The sequence below is a fragment of the Parambassis ranga genome, unplaced genomic scaffold (assembly GCF_900634625.1).
Source record: "Parambassis ranga unplaced genomic scaffold, fParRan2.1 scaffold_47_arrow_ctg1, whole genome shotgun sequence".
NCBI classification, from domain to species: domain Eukaryota; kingdom Metazoa; phylum Chordata; class Actinopteri; family Ambassidae; genus Parambassis; species Parambassis ranga.
In genome coordinates this window covers 64342-84443 of record NW_021144805.1, presented here as the reverse complement: position 1 = coordinate 84443, position 20102 = coordinate 64342, and the positions used below count along the sequence as shown (strand labels likewise).

Here is a 20102-nt window from a genome sequence, read left to right as displayed (position 1 = left end):
ATGGATTGATTCATTCTCTCAACTTTGCCTTGAGACTGTGGGTGGTAAACTGTACCAAAGGCATGTTTAAGTCCCAGCATTGCCTCCACCTGCTGGAGGTCTTTATTTTTGAAGTGTGTGCCATTGTCAGATCTGATCTTCTCAGGGAAACCATGTCTGGGAATGTAGGTGTTAATCAGGAACTTAATGACTGTTTTACTGTCCTCTCTTTTTGCAGGACAGGCTTCTGGCCATCCTGAGTATGCATCAACACACATCAAAATGTATCTGTATCCTCTCACAGAGTCAACCATGTCAGTGTAGTCAATGATTATTTCTCTACCTGTCTTGGTCTCTAGAGGATATTTTCCAATTTCTGGTTTGATAGTCGGTCTGGGGTTGTATTTACAACATTGGTCACATGTTCTGATCAAATACTGAGCCATGTCTTTCATGTAGGGGTGCCACCAGTGCTCAAGATTTTTCATCATCTGTGCCACTCCCACATGGCCTACCCCATGCGCTTCCTCCATGGCAGTCTGTCTCAGTCCAGGTGGCAGTCCGTCAGGCCCTCTCCATACTCCTCCTGTGTCAGTCGCCCCTCTAGCTTTCCACAGTGTTTTTTCCTGTGGAGAGGCTTTGTTTTGCAATTCCATCAAATCAGTCCAATCAACAGGGGGAGGCAAGTCTGTCTCTGAACACATAAAAATCATTCGCTCAACATAGCCTGCTGCCTGTTTTGCTGCCTGATCTGCTGCATTGTTTCCTCTTGTGACCCTGTCAGTTCCTGCTCCATGACCTTTGCACTTAATCACAGCCACTTTGCTAGGCAACAACAGAGCTTCAGCAAGCTCTCTCATTTCAGCCTCATGCCGTATAGGTTTGTTAGTTGCAGTGAGAAAACCTGCTCTCAGCCATTGTCCTAATTCCACATGCACTGCTCCTGCCGCATATGCTGAGTCAGTAAAAACATTGATGTCCTGTCCTCGACCTATCTTTAGTGCCTCAATCACTGCCCTCACCTCGGCTCTCTGCGCTGACTGCTGTCCCTCTAATCTTTCTGCTTTCAGTGTTCTCATTTCTTCCCCTGTGTCTTCAACAACCGCGTATGCTGCTCTGAGTCCTTCTGTGTCATGTCTAAAACAGCACCCATCTGTGAACAGATTTCTGGCCTCTGTTAGTGGTGTGGCCTGTAAATCCATTCTGACTTTTTCTTCTCTGGTTACCCTCTCTACACATGTGTGTGGCTCTCCAGCTCCTATCTGCTCTGCCATGTTGATACCATCATGTGTGAAGGTGATGTTTGGTGCTTCTAAAATCTTGCTCAACCTCCTCTGTCTCAATGAGGTGAGTGTGAATGTCTCTGAGTTCACGTATGCCACTACACTATGTGTTGTCAGTACATACAGCTGGTGTCCCATGACCATGTGTGCGGTTTTTTGAATTAGCTTAGCTATTCCTGCTGCGTGTTGTGTGCACTGAGGGTGTCTTTTCTCCATGTTGTCCAGGGGGACACTGATGTACATCAGTATTAGTCTTTCTCCCCCTTTTCTCTGGAACAGGATGCCATTGATGCAGGCATCCGTTCAGAGACATCCAAATAGAAAGGTAAAGTGTAGTCAGGTGAGGCTAGTTCTGCTGCAGTGGCCAAAGATTGTTTAAGAGCAATGAATGCTTGTTCCGCGGCTTGCGTCCAATTTAGGCGAGCTGACACATTACGCATGCCCATGTTCTTTGACAAGGTCTCTGAGAGGTTGTGTGAGGCCCGTGTAGTTAGCAACAAAGTTTCTACTGTAGCCAGTCAGACCGAGAAATGAGAGCATGTCCTTCACTTTATCAGGACGCGGATGATGCAAAATGGTAGATTTGTGTGAAGGCGATATGCTGACCCCCTTTTGTGAAACAATGCGTCCTAAGAAAGCAACTTGTTTCCTGACTAATTGGAGTTTAGATTTGCTGACCTTAAAACCAGCTGTGGCCAGATGTTGCAAAACAGCCTGCGTGGCATCCAGGCAGATTGCTGCCGTTGGAGCTGCGATAAGAAGGTCATCAACGTACTGAATGAGTGTAGTGTTTTCTGGGAGGGTGCAGTGACTGAGTATCTGTTTCAAAACCTGATTAAAAATACCGGGGGAGAGCGCAAAACCTTGAGGTAGCCTGGTGTAGCGATACTGTGTTCCCTGATATGTGAATGAGAAAATGTCTCTGCATTCAGGTGCCAGAGGGAGACAAAAGAAAGCATTAGCTAAATCTATGCAGGTGAACCAGCTCTGTGAAGGATCCAGTTGGGCCAATGCCACGTATGGATTCGGAACTGGTACCGTGGGGGTTGACAGTACAGCGTTAATGTCCCTCAGATCATGTGCCATGCGATATTTACCTGTCCCTTTCTTTTCTACAGGTAGGATGGGAGTATTCCAGTCTGAGTGAGAGAGTTCCAGCACGCCATTTTCAAAAAGTCCATGAATAGTATCTGCAATGCCAGCTCCGGCTGCTGGCTTGTGTGGATACTGTGGTATCCACAAAGGGCCTGGTGTGTTAATCTGAAACGTCACAGGTTCACAGTCCACCAGACCCACGTCAGTGGGGCCGTCTGCCCATAAATGTGGTGGCAAGCTGTCAATCACAGCCTGTGCCAGAGGATGATCAGTTTTCTCTCTACCATGATGTCTAGCAAGCAGTTCATGTGCCAGAGTGACAGTGTTCATAGTTGAAACAGTTATTTTGTATGCTTTAGCAGATGGAGAATACATGATGTGAGGTAAAGGTGTGGGTTGCCAGTCTGATTGCCCCATGGCACGTTTAACCATGCCACCTAGTTCTTTGGCCTGGTGGTTTGGATGTACAGCTAATGAGACGTGGGGATGCCCTTCGTCACTCATCATGTACCAAGACATTTGTTCTGGAGTGAGGCCCACACCGGCTGCCACGCCCTCAGGTGCCACAAAAATGTCTCGGACTGTAATAGACCAGTCCTGTCCCTCTAGGGAGTGCGCAAACTTCTCATGGTACCAATCAGTTTGCTGCCTGTCATAAAATAGAGTCACATGAGGGGGGTCAGGGGGAGAAACACATGGTTCGACCTGCGCTATCCAGGGCTTCCACCGCAGGTAGGCAGAAAGGATTCCTGGGTTCTGGGGAGTTTCAGGATGTAACATGCCCCAGTAGATGTCAGCACATGGGTCAGTCACAGGTCTCATCAGATATTGTCCGCCTGTGTCTGCAACATTACAGTGGAACATGGTGCCGTCCGGCAGTGTCACTGTCAGCCCGTCTGGGCCGCACAAAATAGATGCTCCAAACTTAATCAGCAAGTCTCTCCCCAGTATATTCAGAGGCAGAAGAGGTGAGTGTACAAAACAGTGTGAAACAGTCTGATGTCCCAACTGAGCAGTCATGGGAGTGGTTATAGGCAGAGTCTGTTTATCCCCAGAGAAGCCCATCACAGTGATAGAGTTGTTGGACAATTCCATAGAAGATGATTGAAACAGTGTAGAACAGGTGGCGCCAGTATCCACCAGAAAAGGCAGTGTCTCATCCTCTACTTGCATAGATAACATCGGGTCTGCCGTGCCGATGTAATCTGAGCTGCTCTGTGGGGTGTGTCATTGTTGTGAGAAGTCACAATCCCACTGTTCCCAGCCGGAAACAGGAAACTGTCCAGTGAATGGAGGTCCTGGGGGGCGGGAGGAAGCCCTCCGTGGACCAGACGCAGCACGTCCTCGGGCATACTGTCCCTGTCTGTGTGGACAGTCTTTGGCCCAGTGTCCCAACTCCTCACAGTAATAGCAGCGGTCACGACTTGGGTCTCCCCTCGGCTGTCCCCTAAGTGTTCCACCCCTTCCGCGCCTGTCTCTCCATCTGCCCCTCCCTGATCCGTACCCCCCTGTAGGACCCCGTAGGCTGCTGATAATCAGGAGAATAAGGTGATGGAGGCACCCAAGGTGTGACAGGAGGTGCGTCAGAGCTTTCAGAGACAACCATGACTTTATTATTTTTATCTTTCTTTTTTTCATTGGCCTTCTGTCTGGCCTCAGTCAATTGTAGTTTCAATAATTGTGCTTGCAAATCCTGGACATCTTTACTGTCAGCTTGTGCTGCCTCTTGGGCCAAGTGATGTACTAGATGTCTCTACCACACACTGGAATCACACCCTGCCATGTCTGGGTTATTATCCATGGCAGTTTTTACAGTCTCAGGAACCCCGTTTAGGACGGCGGTCCTGTACCACACCATCTGAATGCCTGGGTTACCAGGGTGGCACCCGGTGTGTTTGATCCATGTGTCTTTGCTTTGATTAAGATATTCTCTTGGACTCTGTTTGGGGTCCCATCTCAAAGTGGGAACGGCGGCTCCAGCAGGCAGAGGATATTTATGTCTTAGTGCTCTGCCTATTTCAGTGCTGACCTGAGTGAAAGGTGTGTCATCTCTCTGTCTAGTAGTGGCGGCGTCCTCCTCTATGTCCCTCCTTTCTGAAGCTGTAAGACACCTAGAAATAACGGCCCGAAAATCACCTAGAGCGAGTCTGTGGCCTGCTGTCAGACTGTCAAGTTGACTCAGCCACATTGCTCCACCTTCGGCCACTGGAGGTAATTTATCCACTAGTGCCTGTACATCACCTAGTGGGAATGGACGATATTTGATCTGGTGTTCAGTTTGAATCAATGGTAACTGATAGTTGAGTGTCTGTGTATTATCATATCCTTGAGATCTAGTTGTCATGTGGTGTGTTTTGCGTCTGTGTGCTAAGTGTTCAGCTTCATGTGTTTTCAACCACTCCTCAGTAGCCTTGGCCTGTCTCTGTAATAGATCAAACATCTCTCCCTGCTCCGCGGACCAAACACCCTCGACCTGCATCTGAATTCCAGCTGTCCTCCCTTCCTGTGATCCATCTTTCCACACGCCTCCCACGTGAAGTGTAGCGTCTCCAAATTGGGGGTTAGCGTGTGCATATGTGTGTGGTGTTAAGTCCTGAGCTATAGCAGCCCGCAACTCCTTTAATTCCTCCTGCAACTGTTGCACCTTGTCTATTTCTCCCTGCTTTGTGTTCACAATGTCTGGTGTCTGTGTTCTGTGTGACAGCGGGGCTTCAGCTGCAACACATAGTGCTCCGTCGCAGCTCAGTTCTCTGTCCTTTCGCAGCTGGAAAGGTGAAAGGGCAGGGGCCTCTGGAGGCCCTTCACGGGTGCTAACTCCCGAGGGTAAAGCAGACACACTACTCACTTGGGACGTGTGAGAGCTGTCATCAGACCACGCCTCAGAGGAATCAGGCATGTCTGTTATGGCCAGTGTGCCTTGAGTTATTTGTAAAACTGGATATAATCCAGCAGATGAATGAGAGGATGGTGGTGCAGTAGGAGGGGGTGCTGTATACGGTGGGGGATCCTTAGGTTTTTCTGCTTTGGCATCCTGTGTTTTGGGCTTCTCAGTCATGAGGTGAGTTACACCCTGACCTATTAAAGCCCATCGCGCCCACTGAACTCTCTTCTCCTCTGCTTTTTCCTGCTCCCTCTTAAATCTCCCTTTCTTAGACCAGCCACACTGCTCTGCACTCTTCCTGGCCTTCTCCCTCTCTGCCTTCGCTTCACCCTCCTTTCTCCAAAACTCCTTCTGTAAACAACCTCTATCTTTCATGCCACGGCCTATTTCTCCCAGCAAATTAATGACTGCCTCCCTCATCTGAGTCATCTCTTCAGATGCGGTTTTAGAGTCAAAAGCCTGATGCAGCGCTTTCTCTAAAATAATCAGTTGAGCTTCTACTGTTTTTAGTGGGCTGTTCGGACCCCACCCATCATCAACAGTGTCTCTGTTAAATTCTCCGTCCATGTCGTCAGTCATCAAAGTCTCAGTCATGTGATTACGTGAAAATTAAAACTAAAGCTTAATAATAATGTGTTATTTGCAAAACTGTGCTCAGAAGAGTTAACAAAACTATGATGTTAGAAAAGTTCAGAAACTATGTTCACATCAGAAATATATACAAAAGTATGTGCACAACAAAACACTAATCCAGTTCGTGAGTGAACCTACTTCAACAGGCCACTGCTTTACGTTTACACCGATTAAGGTTTCCAGCAGTGCTGCTGCTTCAGTTCACCTCGTCTCTGGCATTCATACACATTCCACACTCATGCTTTACCCATTTATACTGCGAGCTCGGTGTGTGTGTGTCAGTACTGTATCTTCACTTCTCTTTGTTTCTCTTTAGGGGTGCTTCATGAACTCACAGGACTTATTCTCTGGTCTTGCCGTCCAGTGTAAGAACGGCTCACAGTTATTTCATTATTTACTCTCTACTCTCTGGTCTTGTCGTCTTTATCTCAGACGACTCACAGTTTATGAGTCTCAAGAGTTCCTTTTTTTTCTAGATTCTGGCCGACTGAGAAATATGGCACGCTGTGTCCCTGGTACTCAGTCCAATGGATTCGAGACTAGCCTCTGTCCGTGACACCAGAATCTTATATATCTGTAATTTGGAAGCCTGTTGACTTACTTCAACTCCCGCCTAACTAGTGCGGTCATTGTTTCAGTTTCCAGTCTGTCCAACATGCATACCATGTGTTTTGCCTGGTCTTGTTCTCTCTCTCTTTTCTGTAGTGATTTAGGGTTCCTCAAGCCCCGGGCCTCAAACCCAGCTTTTCCGGCCCCTCGTCAGAGCACCGGTGGAGTCGCCACACTCAGGATTTTCTGCTACCCCTTTTTCTCTTATTCCTCTGCAGGCATTATCCCTCTGCAGGCATTATTCCTCTGCAGGCATTATTCCTCTGCAGGCATTATTCCTCTGCAGGCATCATTTACTTATCTCTTAAACAGCTGTAGTCATTACTCATTTACCGTAGTCATATACATTCACTTACGGTTATTTCACTGTAGTCATATTCATTCACATACAGTTAAATTCATTCAGTCAATGTTCTTTTTGCTTTTACAGACAGATTACTACTAAGACTCGGGACACGTTACATTTTAGAGTAGTCAATGCAGATATAAAAGGTCTGCTTACCTTATTGTTGGCGCCACGTGTCCTCTGTCTGTTCGTAATCGGCCCTTGTGTTCAATTGACGGATCTGAGGATGATTTTTTGCCCTTTGATCCCCTGGACGAGCCCCCAATTGTTGTGACCTGATCTGGTCACCCCGGATTCCCAGACTCCGTCCCCGATGCACAGAACATTGAATGAAAACCAGTACTGATCAGTTTCAGTTTCGCCTTTATATAAAGGGAGAATGCACAGCTCAATACAGACCCCTCGATCTGCTCCTGCAGCTGACCATTTGCATTCTGTCGGTCCCATGCATTAGGCTCATTTTATTAATCTCACAACAAGGTGTGGTTACATTTACATAGAAAGGCATAAAAGGTAATGTTTTTCAGTGAAACATGCATATTCAATAATCACAAGGTGGAAGGCGTATACGAAACTAAAAGACATTGAAGTTCTCCCACTCACATTTCAGATGTGAGGGTGTGTGTGTATTCTCACAGATCCTCCTGTTACGGCCTTGAGTATATCTTGTCTCTTTGGTTACATCTCTGGGTCAACTAGGGGTTTGCAGTTCGAATATCTAAACACACCATTAAACATCGGAATGCTTTATGACCTCAGCCAGAGGTCTGGATCTATGCACAACCATACACTTTTACCATATATGCAGACAGACATATATTTTGACCAAGTTTGACCATATATTTCCACACACCCCGCCAGGTTTGTGGTCACTGTGAATGATAACACAGGAGTGTTCAACACCCCGGCTGAGGCTGAAAAGTTTCTGGGCCGAGAGTCTAAAGACTGGGACACAGAATTTGGATCCAGCCAGAACATGGACTAAATGTTGACTGGTAAAAAGCTGTTTATATTGTGATCTGGGTGAGGTAAAATTCTTGATATGTTATGTTTATTTGTGGAGATGGAGTCCTCCACTGGATGAGGTGAGGAGAGTAGTTATATGCTAACGTGGGCCCTAAACTGGCACCGTTGTTTAGCTTTGACTTCGAGTTTGGGGTATGGAAGTACTGCACGTGGGCAAGTTTTCCTCCTCCTGTTTGTTCATACGTTTTGTTCAATGTTCTGTTTTCTTCGACACATCTATCTTAATAGTCTAATGCATTTTTTTTTGCCATGGTCATGTAATGTGTCATTTTGCATTATAGATATGTTAAACAGGTCAAGTAAACATACTGAAGATGGTCTTACATTAGTCAGCTGGAATGTAAGAGGACTGAATAGCCCTTTAAAAAGAGGAAAAGTGTACACACATTTGCGTGCACTGAAAGCTGATGTCTGTTTTCTTCAAGAAACACATATAACGAAAACAGCTGCGAAAATGTTGTGTCCTTCATGGGCGTCTTATGTCTATCAATCAAATTTTAGCACAAAAGCCAGAGGAGTAGCAATTCTTATTAAGAAAAATATATCTTTTGTCCACAAGGAAACTATCTCTGATGACAGAGGCAGATACTTAATTGTTAAAGGAGAGCTAAATAGGATGTCAATGGCCTTGATAAATGTGTATGGCCCCAATTTTGATGATCCCATATTTTTTCAAAATCTTTTTAATACATTATCCAATATGTCAACTTCTAATATAATTTTAGGAGGAGACTTCAATTGTGTTTTAGACCCATTCCTTGATCGGCAACACCCCCACACTAGTGCCTCAAAGAGTAGTTTAACTCTTAATAATCTTATGAAGTCATATAATTTGGTGGATATTTGGAGGCTTCTTAACCCCACAGCGAAAGATTATTCCTACTTTTCTGCTGTCCACAGGTCTTATTCTAGGATTGATTATTTTGTTTTGGATCCTAAATTACTGTCACAAATTACTGATTGTACTTATCATAACATTCTCATATCTGATCACGCCCCAGTTTCTCTAAAGCTAAAATTAAATCTCAAAACCGGAAAACCCATTTGGCGTCTGAACAATTCCCTATTGAAGGATAAGGAGTTTTGCTCCTTTCTGTTAAACAAAATAGATCTTTATATAAGCACCAATGATAATGGTGAAGTTGATGACTCCACACTTTGGGAAGCCATGAAGTCAGTTCTCAGGGGCCATATAATATCTTATGAGGCAGCAGAAAAAAGAAAATCTAAAGAAAGGTTAGTGGAAATAGAAAACCAAATGTCGGATCTCGAAACATTATATAGAGAAGGCGAAAACCCAGAGATCTTAAAGAAGATATCTGCGTTAAAATACGAATACAATTCCATAATGTCCAAAAATGTTTCATTTTTGCTGACCCAACTCAATATTAACTTTAGTGACCTCTGACTGGCGAAGCCGGGTGTCATTAACACCGACGTGAATTATAATCCTACTGTATTTATGCTTATCTCTCGCCAGCAGCTTCAGGCTACCCTCTATGTCGCCCGCTCTGGCCCCCGGGATGCACTTAACTATAGCCGCTGGTGTCGGCTTTACATGCCGCAGAACAGAGTCGCCAATAACCAGGGTCGGCTTCTCAGCGGGTGTGTCGCCGAGTGGGGAAAAACGGTTCGATATGTCAAGCGGCTGGTGGTGAACCACGGGCCTTTGTTTCGGGCTACGCTTCCTTCGAACCGCCACCCAACCTCTCTGACTTCCCGGCTGCTCAGGGGCTGCCGGGGTGCGGATAACATCAGCTAAGGCAGGCTGGTCCGCACAGGCTAACTGCTGCTGGCTAGCTGCTGTGGCTACAGGTCTATTATCTAACATGCGGAGCCGACCCTCTAACTCGCTTAGCCTCGCCTCCAAGACTGTGAATAAGCTACACTTTGTGCACACCTCATGCTCACTAAAGGAGGCAGAGGAGTAACTGAACATGTCACACACCGTGCAGTGAGCAGGAGAGGGAGATGCAGAGCGAGTGGAAGAAGCCATGCTAAGCGCTAATGCTAACCGCTAAGTTACGGTAAGCTTCGCTACAGTGGTAAACGAGAAGGGAACCCAGAAACTGGTGCACTTAACTCTAACACTACGGTGCTTGTGTATTACCACAATAAAAGCAAACACAATATGTCTAATGCAGAAAGTCCGTAGCACCAACAGCGCACACCAAGTGAACAAACAGGACAGTGTCGAAACAGGAAGTGACGCAGTACGTTACCCACTGACGCAATCAGGCATCCAGAGCCATACATTCTATTAAGATGAATAACGGGACTCTTCTGACCGATCCTGGGGAAATAAGTAAATGTTTTTCTAAGTTTTATGAACAGGTCTATCAATCGCAGGGAGAACCTGATCAAGGGTTGATGGAAATTTTTTTTAAGGATCTGAAACTGCCTAAATTGTCCAATGAGTCCATCTCTTTACTAGAAGCGGATATTGATTTAAAGGAGATACAAAAAGTAATTTCCTCCTTTCCTAACAATAAGGCTGGTGGACCAGATGGCTTTTGTATTGAATTTTTTAAGGCATTTAATCTTAAACTTGCCCCGTTCATATTACGTATGCTGAAACACTCTTTGCAAACCTCTAGATTACCTCCTACTTTATATAAGGCCAATGTTGCACTTATCCCTAAGCCTGGCCGTGACCCTGAAATGGTCTCTTCATATCGTCCTATTTCTTTATTGCCTATTGAGACTAAAATTCTTGGGAAAATCTTAGCCAACAGATTAAAGGAGCACATTTGTTCTATTATCCATCCAGACCAGACTGGTTTTATGCCAGATAGACATATGTATTTTAATTTGCGCCGCTTGTTCCACATTCTATATGCAGAACATTCAGAGGATGCAGTAGTAATCTCTCTGGACACGCAGCGAGCGTTTGACCAAGTGGAGTGGCCTTATATGTTTTTTACTCTTAAAAAATTTGGATTTGGACCCTCCTTTATTAAGTGGATTGAACTTATTTATTCACACCCAACTGCCTCAATTATAACCAACCAGGATATTTCATCACCTATATTGATCAGAAGGGGAACCCGCCAGGGGTGCCCCCTCTCCCCTTTTTTGTTTTCTATTAGTATTGAACCACTAGCTGCTAGTATTAGGCAAAATCATTTAATATCTCCTATTGACATCTTTGGACGAGAACATCATATTTCATTATATGCGGATGACATCCTTCTATTCGTTTCCCGCCCTCAAGCTTCGATACCTCATCTTCTGACGTTAATTAGTAACTTTGGCAGACTTTCTGGTTTTTCTGTTAATTGGGATAAAAGTGAACTAATGCCAATTTCAAAGGAAATAGATATGACATATATACAATCTACACCATTCAAGAAAGCCCTTCAGGATTTTTCATATCTTGGAGTAATTGTGACTAAGAATCCTAAGAATCTTTTACATCGGAATTGGCATAATAAAATCGAGCAACTTAAACAGAGTATATATTGTCATGACCTGGTGTTTATTTATGGTTTTGTTTTCCTTGTTTTGGGTTTTTAGTTTAATCTGTGTTTAGTTGTTGTTATTTTCCTGTAGTTCTGGTGTTTTGTTTCCTTGGGTTTGTGTTTTGTGTTTCTAGTGGTCTAGTCTTGTTTTGTGTTTCTAGTTGTCTAGTCTTGTTTTGTGTTTCTAGTTGTCTAGTCTTGTTTTGTGTTTCTAGTTGTCTAGTCTTGTTTTGTGTTTCTAGTTGTCTAGTCTTGTTTTGTGTTTCCTGTTTTACTTTGGTAGTCCTGTCCTCCCTGTGTATTGTCTTGAGTTTTGCTTCCTGTGTTTTCCCTCCTTGTTGATTACCAGCCCTGCCCTCATGTGTGTCACCTGTGCCTCGTTGTCTTCCCTGGTCCCTGTGTATTTAGTCTTTGTCTTCCCTGCACTCTCTGCCAGTTTGTCTTGTCGTCACCCAAGGGGATTGTGTTTTGTCTTGTCTTCGTCTCTGCCACCATGCTACAGCCACTTGACCAGGTTATGCCATGCCATGCCATGCCTTTTGTTTGCCAAGCTTTGATTTAGGTTTGCTTTTGCCCTGTAGTGGCTTTTCCACGTTAGGTGTGAATTTTAGTTTAGTTAGCTTTTGCCTTGCCTTTTGAACCACGCAAAGTGTGATTTTTAGTTTGTTTTGTTTGCCCTCCTGGCCTTAAATAAAGACCTTTTTTGGATTTGAACCGCTCTGCGTTCTGCAACTGTGTCCTCACCTCATCCACAAACCCTGACATATATTTTTGGAAGACCCTGCCCATTTCCCTTGTTGGTAAAGTTAATGCAATTAAAATGATTGTGTTGCCATGTTTTCTACATCTATTTCAATGCCTTCCATAATTTATTGCTCTATTGTACTTTAAACAATTAGACTCTATCATTGTGCCCTTTATATGGAATTATAAAGCCATCAGAATCTCAAAAAAGCATCTGTGCAAATTGAAGAATGTTGGAGGCTTTGCTTTGCCAAATTTTAAAATGTACTACTGGGCCGCCCACTTGTCTGTACTTTCTTGGTGGAGAACATTTTCTCCAGATTCACCTTCATACACCTACCCTGCCTGGATAAGCATGGAATGGTCGCTTTGTAGAAATACCTCTTTGCTAGCATTGCTTAACAGTCCTACCAAAGTCAATAAGTTACATTATAATAACAGTGTTGTAATTAAAGATACAATACGTATCTGGGAACAGATAAAACTGTATATTAAGGCCCCTCGGGTATATACCGATGCACCTATCTGCAAAAATCATGCTTTCACACCCGGCTTAAATGATAAAGTTTTCTCTGATTGGAAACAAAGGGGAATCAATACCATAAAAGATTTGTATATTAATGGCAATTTTGCATCCTTTGTACAACTGCAAGCAAAATTTACAATACCTACCACTAGTTTTTTCAGATATTTACAAATAAGAGACTTTATTAAGAAAAGTGTACCAAATTTTGAAGTCCTGAATAAACACGACACTCTTGACACAATTACTAAATTTAGTCCAGCTACTCGAGGGGCAGTTTCCTTTTTTTACAGAATACTTCTTGATAAAGCTCTGCCACTAACAGAGGTACATAAACAGGCATGGGCAGATGAGTTGAATGTGGAATTAAGCGATATGATATGGGAGGAATGTCTACATAGTGTGCACAAATGTTCAGTTAATGCCAGACACAATCTTATACAATTTAAAGTACTTCATAGGCTCCATTATTCACAGGAGAAATTACATAAATTTTATCCTGCTGTCTCGCCCGACTGTAATCGATGTAAATCTACTATAGGTTCCCTGACGCACTCCTTCTGGTCATGCACCAAACTCCATTCATATTGGCAATGCATCTTTCAGTGTTTTTCCATGGCTTTCGGCAAACATCTGATACCTAACCCTCTTGTAGCGATCTTAGGAGCTACAAGTGTCTTTCCTTCTACTACTAAATATGAGATGAGAGCTGTTCAATTTGGAATGGTAATTGCAAAAAAACTGATCCTACGTATGTGGAAAACGGAAGCTGTCCCTACATATAATTTATGGTTGAGTGAAATGTCTAACATGCTGCATTTGGAGAGATTGAGGTTGTATGATGAAGATAGAGGAAAGGAGTTTGATAAGACATGGGATCCTATATTGAACTATTTTAACAAGTGATCAGTCGAAAACCATGGCTGACACGTTATGTCTTGCTGTATGGAATCTAACCTTTTTCTTCCAACCATTTCCCTTGTTTAACCGTAACCATGCAATATTGTCACAAGCATAGATGTGTTATGTTCCGACCTTTATGTTGTGGTTGTGAGTGTACTTTCTTTTTTTGTTGTTTGCATGTTGCTATACATGCTGTACCTTAAAATTAATAAAAATATATTTAAAAAAAAAAAAAAAAAAAAAAAGGTCTTCAGGAGTGCCCCTTTCACTCCAAAAGACCGCAGTCTCCTCAGCAGGTGCTCTGGCCCTTGTTGTACCTTTGCATTAGTACTGTTTTTATTGTGTTACTTCCTGTTTTATTTTGTAGTCTCTGTTTCTCCTTGTGTTTCAGGTCTCATTACTTCCCCTCCTCGTGTGTGCACCCTCCCCCTCCCGTTGATTACCTGCTCTGCCCTAATGTGCCTCACCTGTGTCCTATTGTCTTCCCGTCCTCCTTTGTATAAAGTCTGTGTGTTTCCTCCAAGCGGCAACCTTCGGGGCTCAAAGTGGAAGCCCATGCGGAAGTGTCAAAACTTGCTGCAACAGCTGGGGGCTGGCTCCAAAAGCGAGTAATTTCCCATAGACTCCCATGTTAAAATGGCCGATTTCACAGCAGAAAAGAACATGTTTACGGCCTGGTACAAAAAACCACTCTGGTCTCAGATGATAGGTTCTCTTCTAGTGTCAATTGTACGGGGGGTGAATTTTTTTACAACTCACTCGTTTCAATTGTATTCGGACTTAAAATTACGCCTAATTATGGGCGTTGCCGCTTGAGTGACAGACAGTTGACGTATCACAGCGTGAGTTTCCTGCTTCCACGATCGCCCGCCCCCCCTAAACCCCGCTCGTGCCCCCCCTCTTTGTCCATATTCGGAGCTTTAGTTGACGTGACGCTGCCAACATGGCGGCGGTCATCACGTCCCGGAACCTCCCACTGAGACTCAAAACGGCTCTTCAGAAACAAACGGGTGACGTCACGGAGGCTCTGTCCATAGTTTTTACTGTCAATGGTTTCCTCCCTCTTCTTGCCAATTCGTTTTGTGAGTGTGTCCGCCATCTTACAAACCCTGACAGAAGGTAGACAAAAAATGCATGAAAGCTGATTTGGTTAACAGGACACAGGTGTACAATTAGTGCTGGCAGGGCTAGTTTCTGTTGCCATGGCAACCCAGTCAATATAGATTAGCTGGTTGGAGCAGTTGACTCTTGAGTTTGGTACGTGCACCATGAATATATCAAAATCCATGTTTGTTTACTGACTGTGATAAAGCGGGAAGTGTCTGGCTTCACACTTATCTCTCCACTGTCTCTCATACAAACATTAGATCTGAGTCCTCACACTGCAAATCCTTCTACAGAAAGTGTTGTTTCATGGACACAGACCTGGAGAGTGAACATAGCCTTTAAAACACATTCACTTTGAGGAATATGTCAGAGTGAATATCAGTATTGAGACTGTTTCTCTGTGCCACCAGAGGGTGACAAATCTTCATCAACAAAGAGTCGAAAGTGCTCCACAGTGAAGACTTTAGTGTTTCTCCTCTCCTGTTCCTGATTGGTGGAAGCAGCAGAGTGCAGAGTCTGTTAGCACTGATCAGAGTCATCTGAAGCTCCCCCTTCATGGTGTGGTTACAAAACCACAGCACTCAGCAGTCTTATCTGAGGGCAGCAGGGCCTCATGGGAGTTTTGTGCAGCTCGTGCTGGTTTGGCATCAGCTGCATCCGAGCGTCACTTCTCTGTGAGTTCACCAGAGGAAACATGCTTCTCCTGCCGGCTGCTGCTCTTTGCTGTCTGTGTTCAGGTGAGTGTTTCCAGCCAATCAGGCGCTGACGACCTGCACCTGTAACAAGCACTGACCTCCATCTGTCTCTGCAGCGCTGGTTACCATGGCAGCAGATCTGATTCAGGATGATGTCACACTGACCAGGAGAGTCAACAAGAGTGTCTCCTTCAGCTGTGAGAAGGTGCAACAGTGTATCAACATTTATGTGTACTGGTACCAGAAGAAAGACAAGGACACATTCAGAGTGATTTTTGATATTAATAGGAACAGTGGTAAAATTGATAAAACTTACAGCACTCATCCTCAGAAAGATGATTTCTCAGCTTTAAATACACAGAAGGGCTGGGAGTTGGAGATCAAGACAGTTAAAGAGGATCATTCAGCCACCTACTACTGCTCCTGTCGGGTTGATACTGGAAGTCATCACAGTGGGAGAAGATGTGAGCAGCCTGAACAAAAACCAGCAGAGAACAGAAAACCACATCAGCTGCATGTTTCACCTCCATCTCAGACTCAAACACATTCAAAGAGCTCTGAAGCATTGAAAGCTGCACAAATCCATGTTTGATCCCAACAAAGGAAGGAATGAGTCCATGTGATCAGAGGGGACGCTGACTGGGAGTCTTTCAGTCGGAGCTTCACATGTTAACAGAGGAAGTTTAGAACCAGCAGGAAAAAGCTGATGATGAGGACGCTTTGATGGTTTCTACAAACATGGAGATTTTCAGTGTCTCTGTTTTACACAGACGTTCCTGCAACATTGAATTCTGACAGAATTCTGCTTCCTGACTGGATCCTTCACTCAGCAGGTTTTTGTATGAGCCTGTTTCACAGTGTGACGTGTGGACCATTGGTCCTGGAACTAAACTGATAGTAACAGGTAAGAACTTCTTTTTAACAGTTGGAAATGTTAAAACTGTGTTTAGAATAGAATAGAATAAAATAGAAAATACTTTATTTATCCCAAGACGGGATAAATAAAAAAAGAAAAGAAAAAAATGCAATGCAGGTATAAATATGTCAAGACAGGATTGTGCAATTTGATATGAAGATATAAGTACAAGAACAACAATGTGCAATTTGAAAGTTAAAAACCTAAACCTTGTGCAAAATCTGTCCCTTACAGCAGTGAGTCCATGTGATCTCTGGCACAGAGATGAGGTGTTGTACAGTCTACAGGAAATCTTTCCTGCCTCATGCCATAGCATGTAGCGATCAGTGTGACAATGAAGCTGTCTGAGCCTTTCACTTTATTCATATTTTGGATCACATCATTATTATTATTATTATTATTACATTACATACATGATCAGAGCTGTTGCTGAATACATAAAAATGTACAACACAATCAAAATATATCATAGAATTATGTACTCTCTGAAGACTGCATATACTGCATATATTTGTCTGCTTACGGTTTAAATAAATATTTTGGTCATGATAGCTATTAGTTTGTAAACATTATTATTTGCTGTTGTTAACATTATTTGGTTTACAAACTGTAATGTTTAACACTAAACATTGTAAAGACAATATGTTTAAATATGAGGTATGATGGAATTAAATCACAAATCTCTGCACAAATATAATATATTCTACATCTTCAACATGTGATCACAAAAGGTGCTTTGTTTATGCAGTATACAATAATACTACAGTTGCTGCTACATTTTTTAGCTTGTTTTTTTTTGCTTTTAGTGGTCTTAGAGTTCAGACATATCCTCCAACATTCCTGTGGTATTCCTGTGATAGACTGGTTGCCTATTGAGAATTCTCGCCCATTGACAAATACAATAGACTCCAGCTGCCCATGACCATGTAGTACTGGACAAGTGGGTTCAGAAATGATTTCATTGATGATCGTGTGTCTGTATTGTGTAACCTCAGAGCAGCAGGTGGTGAAGCCTGTGGTAAGCATGTACCCAGCAGCATCCACAGGCCATCCTGAAGGGAGCAGCTCCCTGCTCTGTCTGGCCTCAGCCATGGTTCCTCCTCTGGTCCGCTTCTCCTGGAAACGACAGAAGGAGAACGGCTTGCTGGAGGAGCTGCCTCCTACTGAGGGAGAGCAGCTGGAGCTCAGAGAGACGGAATGCAGCACCGCCATCTTGTTCATCCAGCAGCACAACAGCACGTATAAGTACAGCTGCTACGTCAACCACGAGGGGGGCACAGTGGAGGCCCAAACACAGCAAGGTAATGAAGGTGTTGATCAGATGTTGAGCAGAGACCAGAGGACGTTTCCAAACATGTGACTCCTTTTCTGTTTCAGAGCTTCCAGCTGCAGCTTCCTGTCCTCCAGAGAGAGAACCTGCAGACCTGCCAGCTGTGCAGCACGCTGACTGTAAGATCCATTCAGGATGAAGATGTTCACACTACAACACAATCAGAGAATGACCTGTCTGTCTGTGTGTGTCAGTGTCCTTCCAGACTCAGTGCAGGGTGAAGCTGCTCCTGCTGCTCTACACTGTGCTGATAGTGAAGAGTCTGCTGTACTGCTGTGGACTCTCTCTGCTGATGATCGGCTGACTGCTCGTCCTCCATCACATCATCCATCACTGTGCTCAGAGTCCATCAGTGATCACATGATGCACTTTTTTCTCTTTGTACTAAAACTTTGAGTCAGTATAAAACTGAATCTGACTTCCTGTCTGCTTTGATCTTTCTGCATTTATAGCTTTCCTTTACTGTTTATTACAAAGTGTCTTCACATTATTTTATTGTCATTTCACAGTAAAGCTGATCAATCATGTTGCAGCCTGGGAGTCATGTGACTGTGGTTGTGAAGCAGCAGGTGCAGAACAGGATGTGATAAAAACCAAAGGATGAACCCACACGGCTGTTGTGTGTGTGGCGTGGCGTCTTTGTGTGTTAATCTTTTATAAATCTGCACGCCGACGACTCTGCTGTTTTCTTCACTGTGACATAAAATGAGAGAATGTTTGAATGTTTTATCTGCACACGTGCTCTCTGTGATCTGATGATAAATGTGAGTAGAAGAAGAAATGAACATGCAGCTGTCTTCAGACTCTCTGCAGCTCTGTCACTTTCTGATATTGATAAACTCTTTCAGATCTGATGTTTTGTATCCAAACACATTTTTGTTATTTTTTCAATTGTTGACAACACTGAGTGCAGACTGATCTGTTTAAACAGCATGAAGTGAGCAGGAAGTGAGGGGGTCTGAGGACTTCCTGGAATGATTCTGCAACCGTCACAGTGAAACCCACAGAGCCGTCTGATTGGCTGCTTTCTGTCCTAATAACCACTGAGAATAGAACTGAAGTCTGCAGCTGTTCCCCAGTCTCTCTCTACACTAATAATCCTTCTATTCATGAAGTGTAGATGCAGCATTAACCATGTGGTCATACATTCTGTCTGTGAAGGTGTCTGTGAGTATGAACCTGAGCAGAGGTCAGAAATGATTGAAATCAAAGGAAAATTAAAGCTGCAAGCATCGATGTTTGGGCCCTCGCACTCCACACAACCGCCCCCTCCCTGATCACGTTGTCCTTTGTCTGCTCCCCCCACAAGCTGCAGTGATTTTGCCAGTGGTGGAAAAAAGGCATCAAACGGCATCAAGTGTCCTCCTTCCTCCTTCTGGACACCCATAGCATGACAGTGTACAGCTGCGCTCCTCCACGCACACACACTAAATCTACTGAAAGTCCGATCCTCCTCTGTGACACCTTTAACATCATATTAGAAATCTTTATCTGCTTCTGGTACATGCAGCTGATCACCAGCAGATGGCTCACTACTTTGGTGTCACTCAGGGGGGCACTGTTCTCTTTGCCACTGGGATATGATGAAAAAATAAGCAGTTTAACTTCAAATAGTGCACAGAGTTGGGATGAATCACATTTGCATATGTGTTCATGATCATCTTCTGAATCAGCTCAAATAAAGTAAAGTTAGTGTAGCAGCCAACAAAAAGTCAGTTTGTAAAAGTTACGCTCTGTAACTTTAAATGTGAGGATTCAAAAAGAACTTAGATCAGATATAGCAGCACCTGTGCAACAGATACTCCAACTGTAGCTGTGTTCCAATTCAGCGTCTGCATCCTTCGGAGGACACAGCCTACGCAGTCTCCGGAGGATCCGCTGGTAAATGGGACGGTCTAGCCTTCAAAGCACTATCTGATTGTGGCGCGACGTCATAACTTTTGCCCCCAAGCCCGGGAAAAACAAAAGCAGCGATAGCGACACAACACGGACTACACAACAAACGAGACAACAGTGTGGATTTAGAAATTTTGATCTTTTTAAATATATTTATTTGTTGTTGGAGGAAGAGGAGAGTGGGGCTCCCTGCAGGACCAGCTGTCTGTCCTGGAGGAGGTGCACTGACCATCATCACCTTTGGAGGGTGAGGATACATATTTTATAGCTTTTCATATTTTAAGCTGCTTTGGAAACCGCTCTGTTTAAGTTATTATTATTATTTCTGCCCTTTTTAAAAACATCTTTAGTAACATGGCAGCCGCCGATCGTCAGCTCTGCAAACCCTGATGGACGATGTGGTGGACAGAGGAGACAGACCCCCCCTCCCCCAGATGATGTCCCACTCACAGCCAGAGGACTCCAAGGTCTTCACCGTGGCATCATAAAGTCCAGCAGCACCAAGGACTCCTGCTCAGCCAAACATTTATATATATGTTCTTTGTAAATAGTATTTTCTGCTGATCTTTTATAAATAATAAACTGTACTTTTTCATAATGCCCACTGGTAAATAGTTAGAAATGTTCAAACTGTATCTTTGTAAATATTGTACATAACAGAACAATAAATGATTT

General features: G+C 43.9%; 1 protein-coding gene across 1 annotated transcript; it reads left to right on the top strand.

Annotated features, from left to right (window-relative positions):
• Positions 1 to 15131: 15131 nt before the first annotated feature.
• LOC114431142 (immunoglobulin lambda-1 light chain-like) lies at positions 15132 to 19416 on the top strand. The gene is made up of 5 exons (XM_028398757.1): positions 15132 to 15327; positions 15402 to 15715; positions 16144 to 16189; positions 17197 to 17502; positions 19361 to 19416. Exons 1-5 carry the CDS (start codon positions 15204 to 15206, stop codon positions 19414 to 19416), a joined length of 846 nt encoding a protein of 281 aa, XP_028254558.1. The 5' UTR covers positions 15132 to 15203.
• The last annotated feature ends 686 nt before the right edge of the window (positions 19417 to 20102 follow it).

Bases quoted from the DNA above. Each gene is read 5' to 3' on its own strand.
- LOC114431142 (XM_028398757.1), top strand. From the start codon at position 15,204: ATGGGAGTTTTGTGCAGCTCGTGCTGGTTTGGCATCAGCTGCATCCGA. The intron at 16,190-17,196 runs GTAAGAACTTCT...GTGTAACCTCAG, and splicing joins AACTAAACTGATAGTAACAG to AGCAGCAGGTGGTGAAGCCT. The intron at 17,503-19,360 runs GTAATGAAGGTG...GTTCCAATTCAG, and splicing joins GGAGGCCCAAACACAGCAAG to CGTCTGCATCCTTCGGAGGA.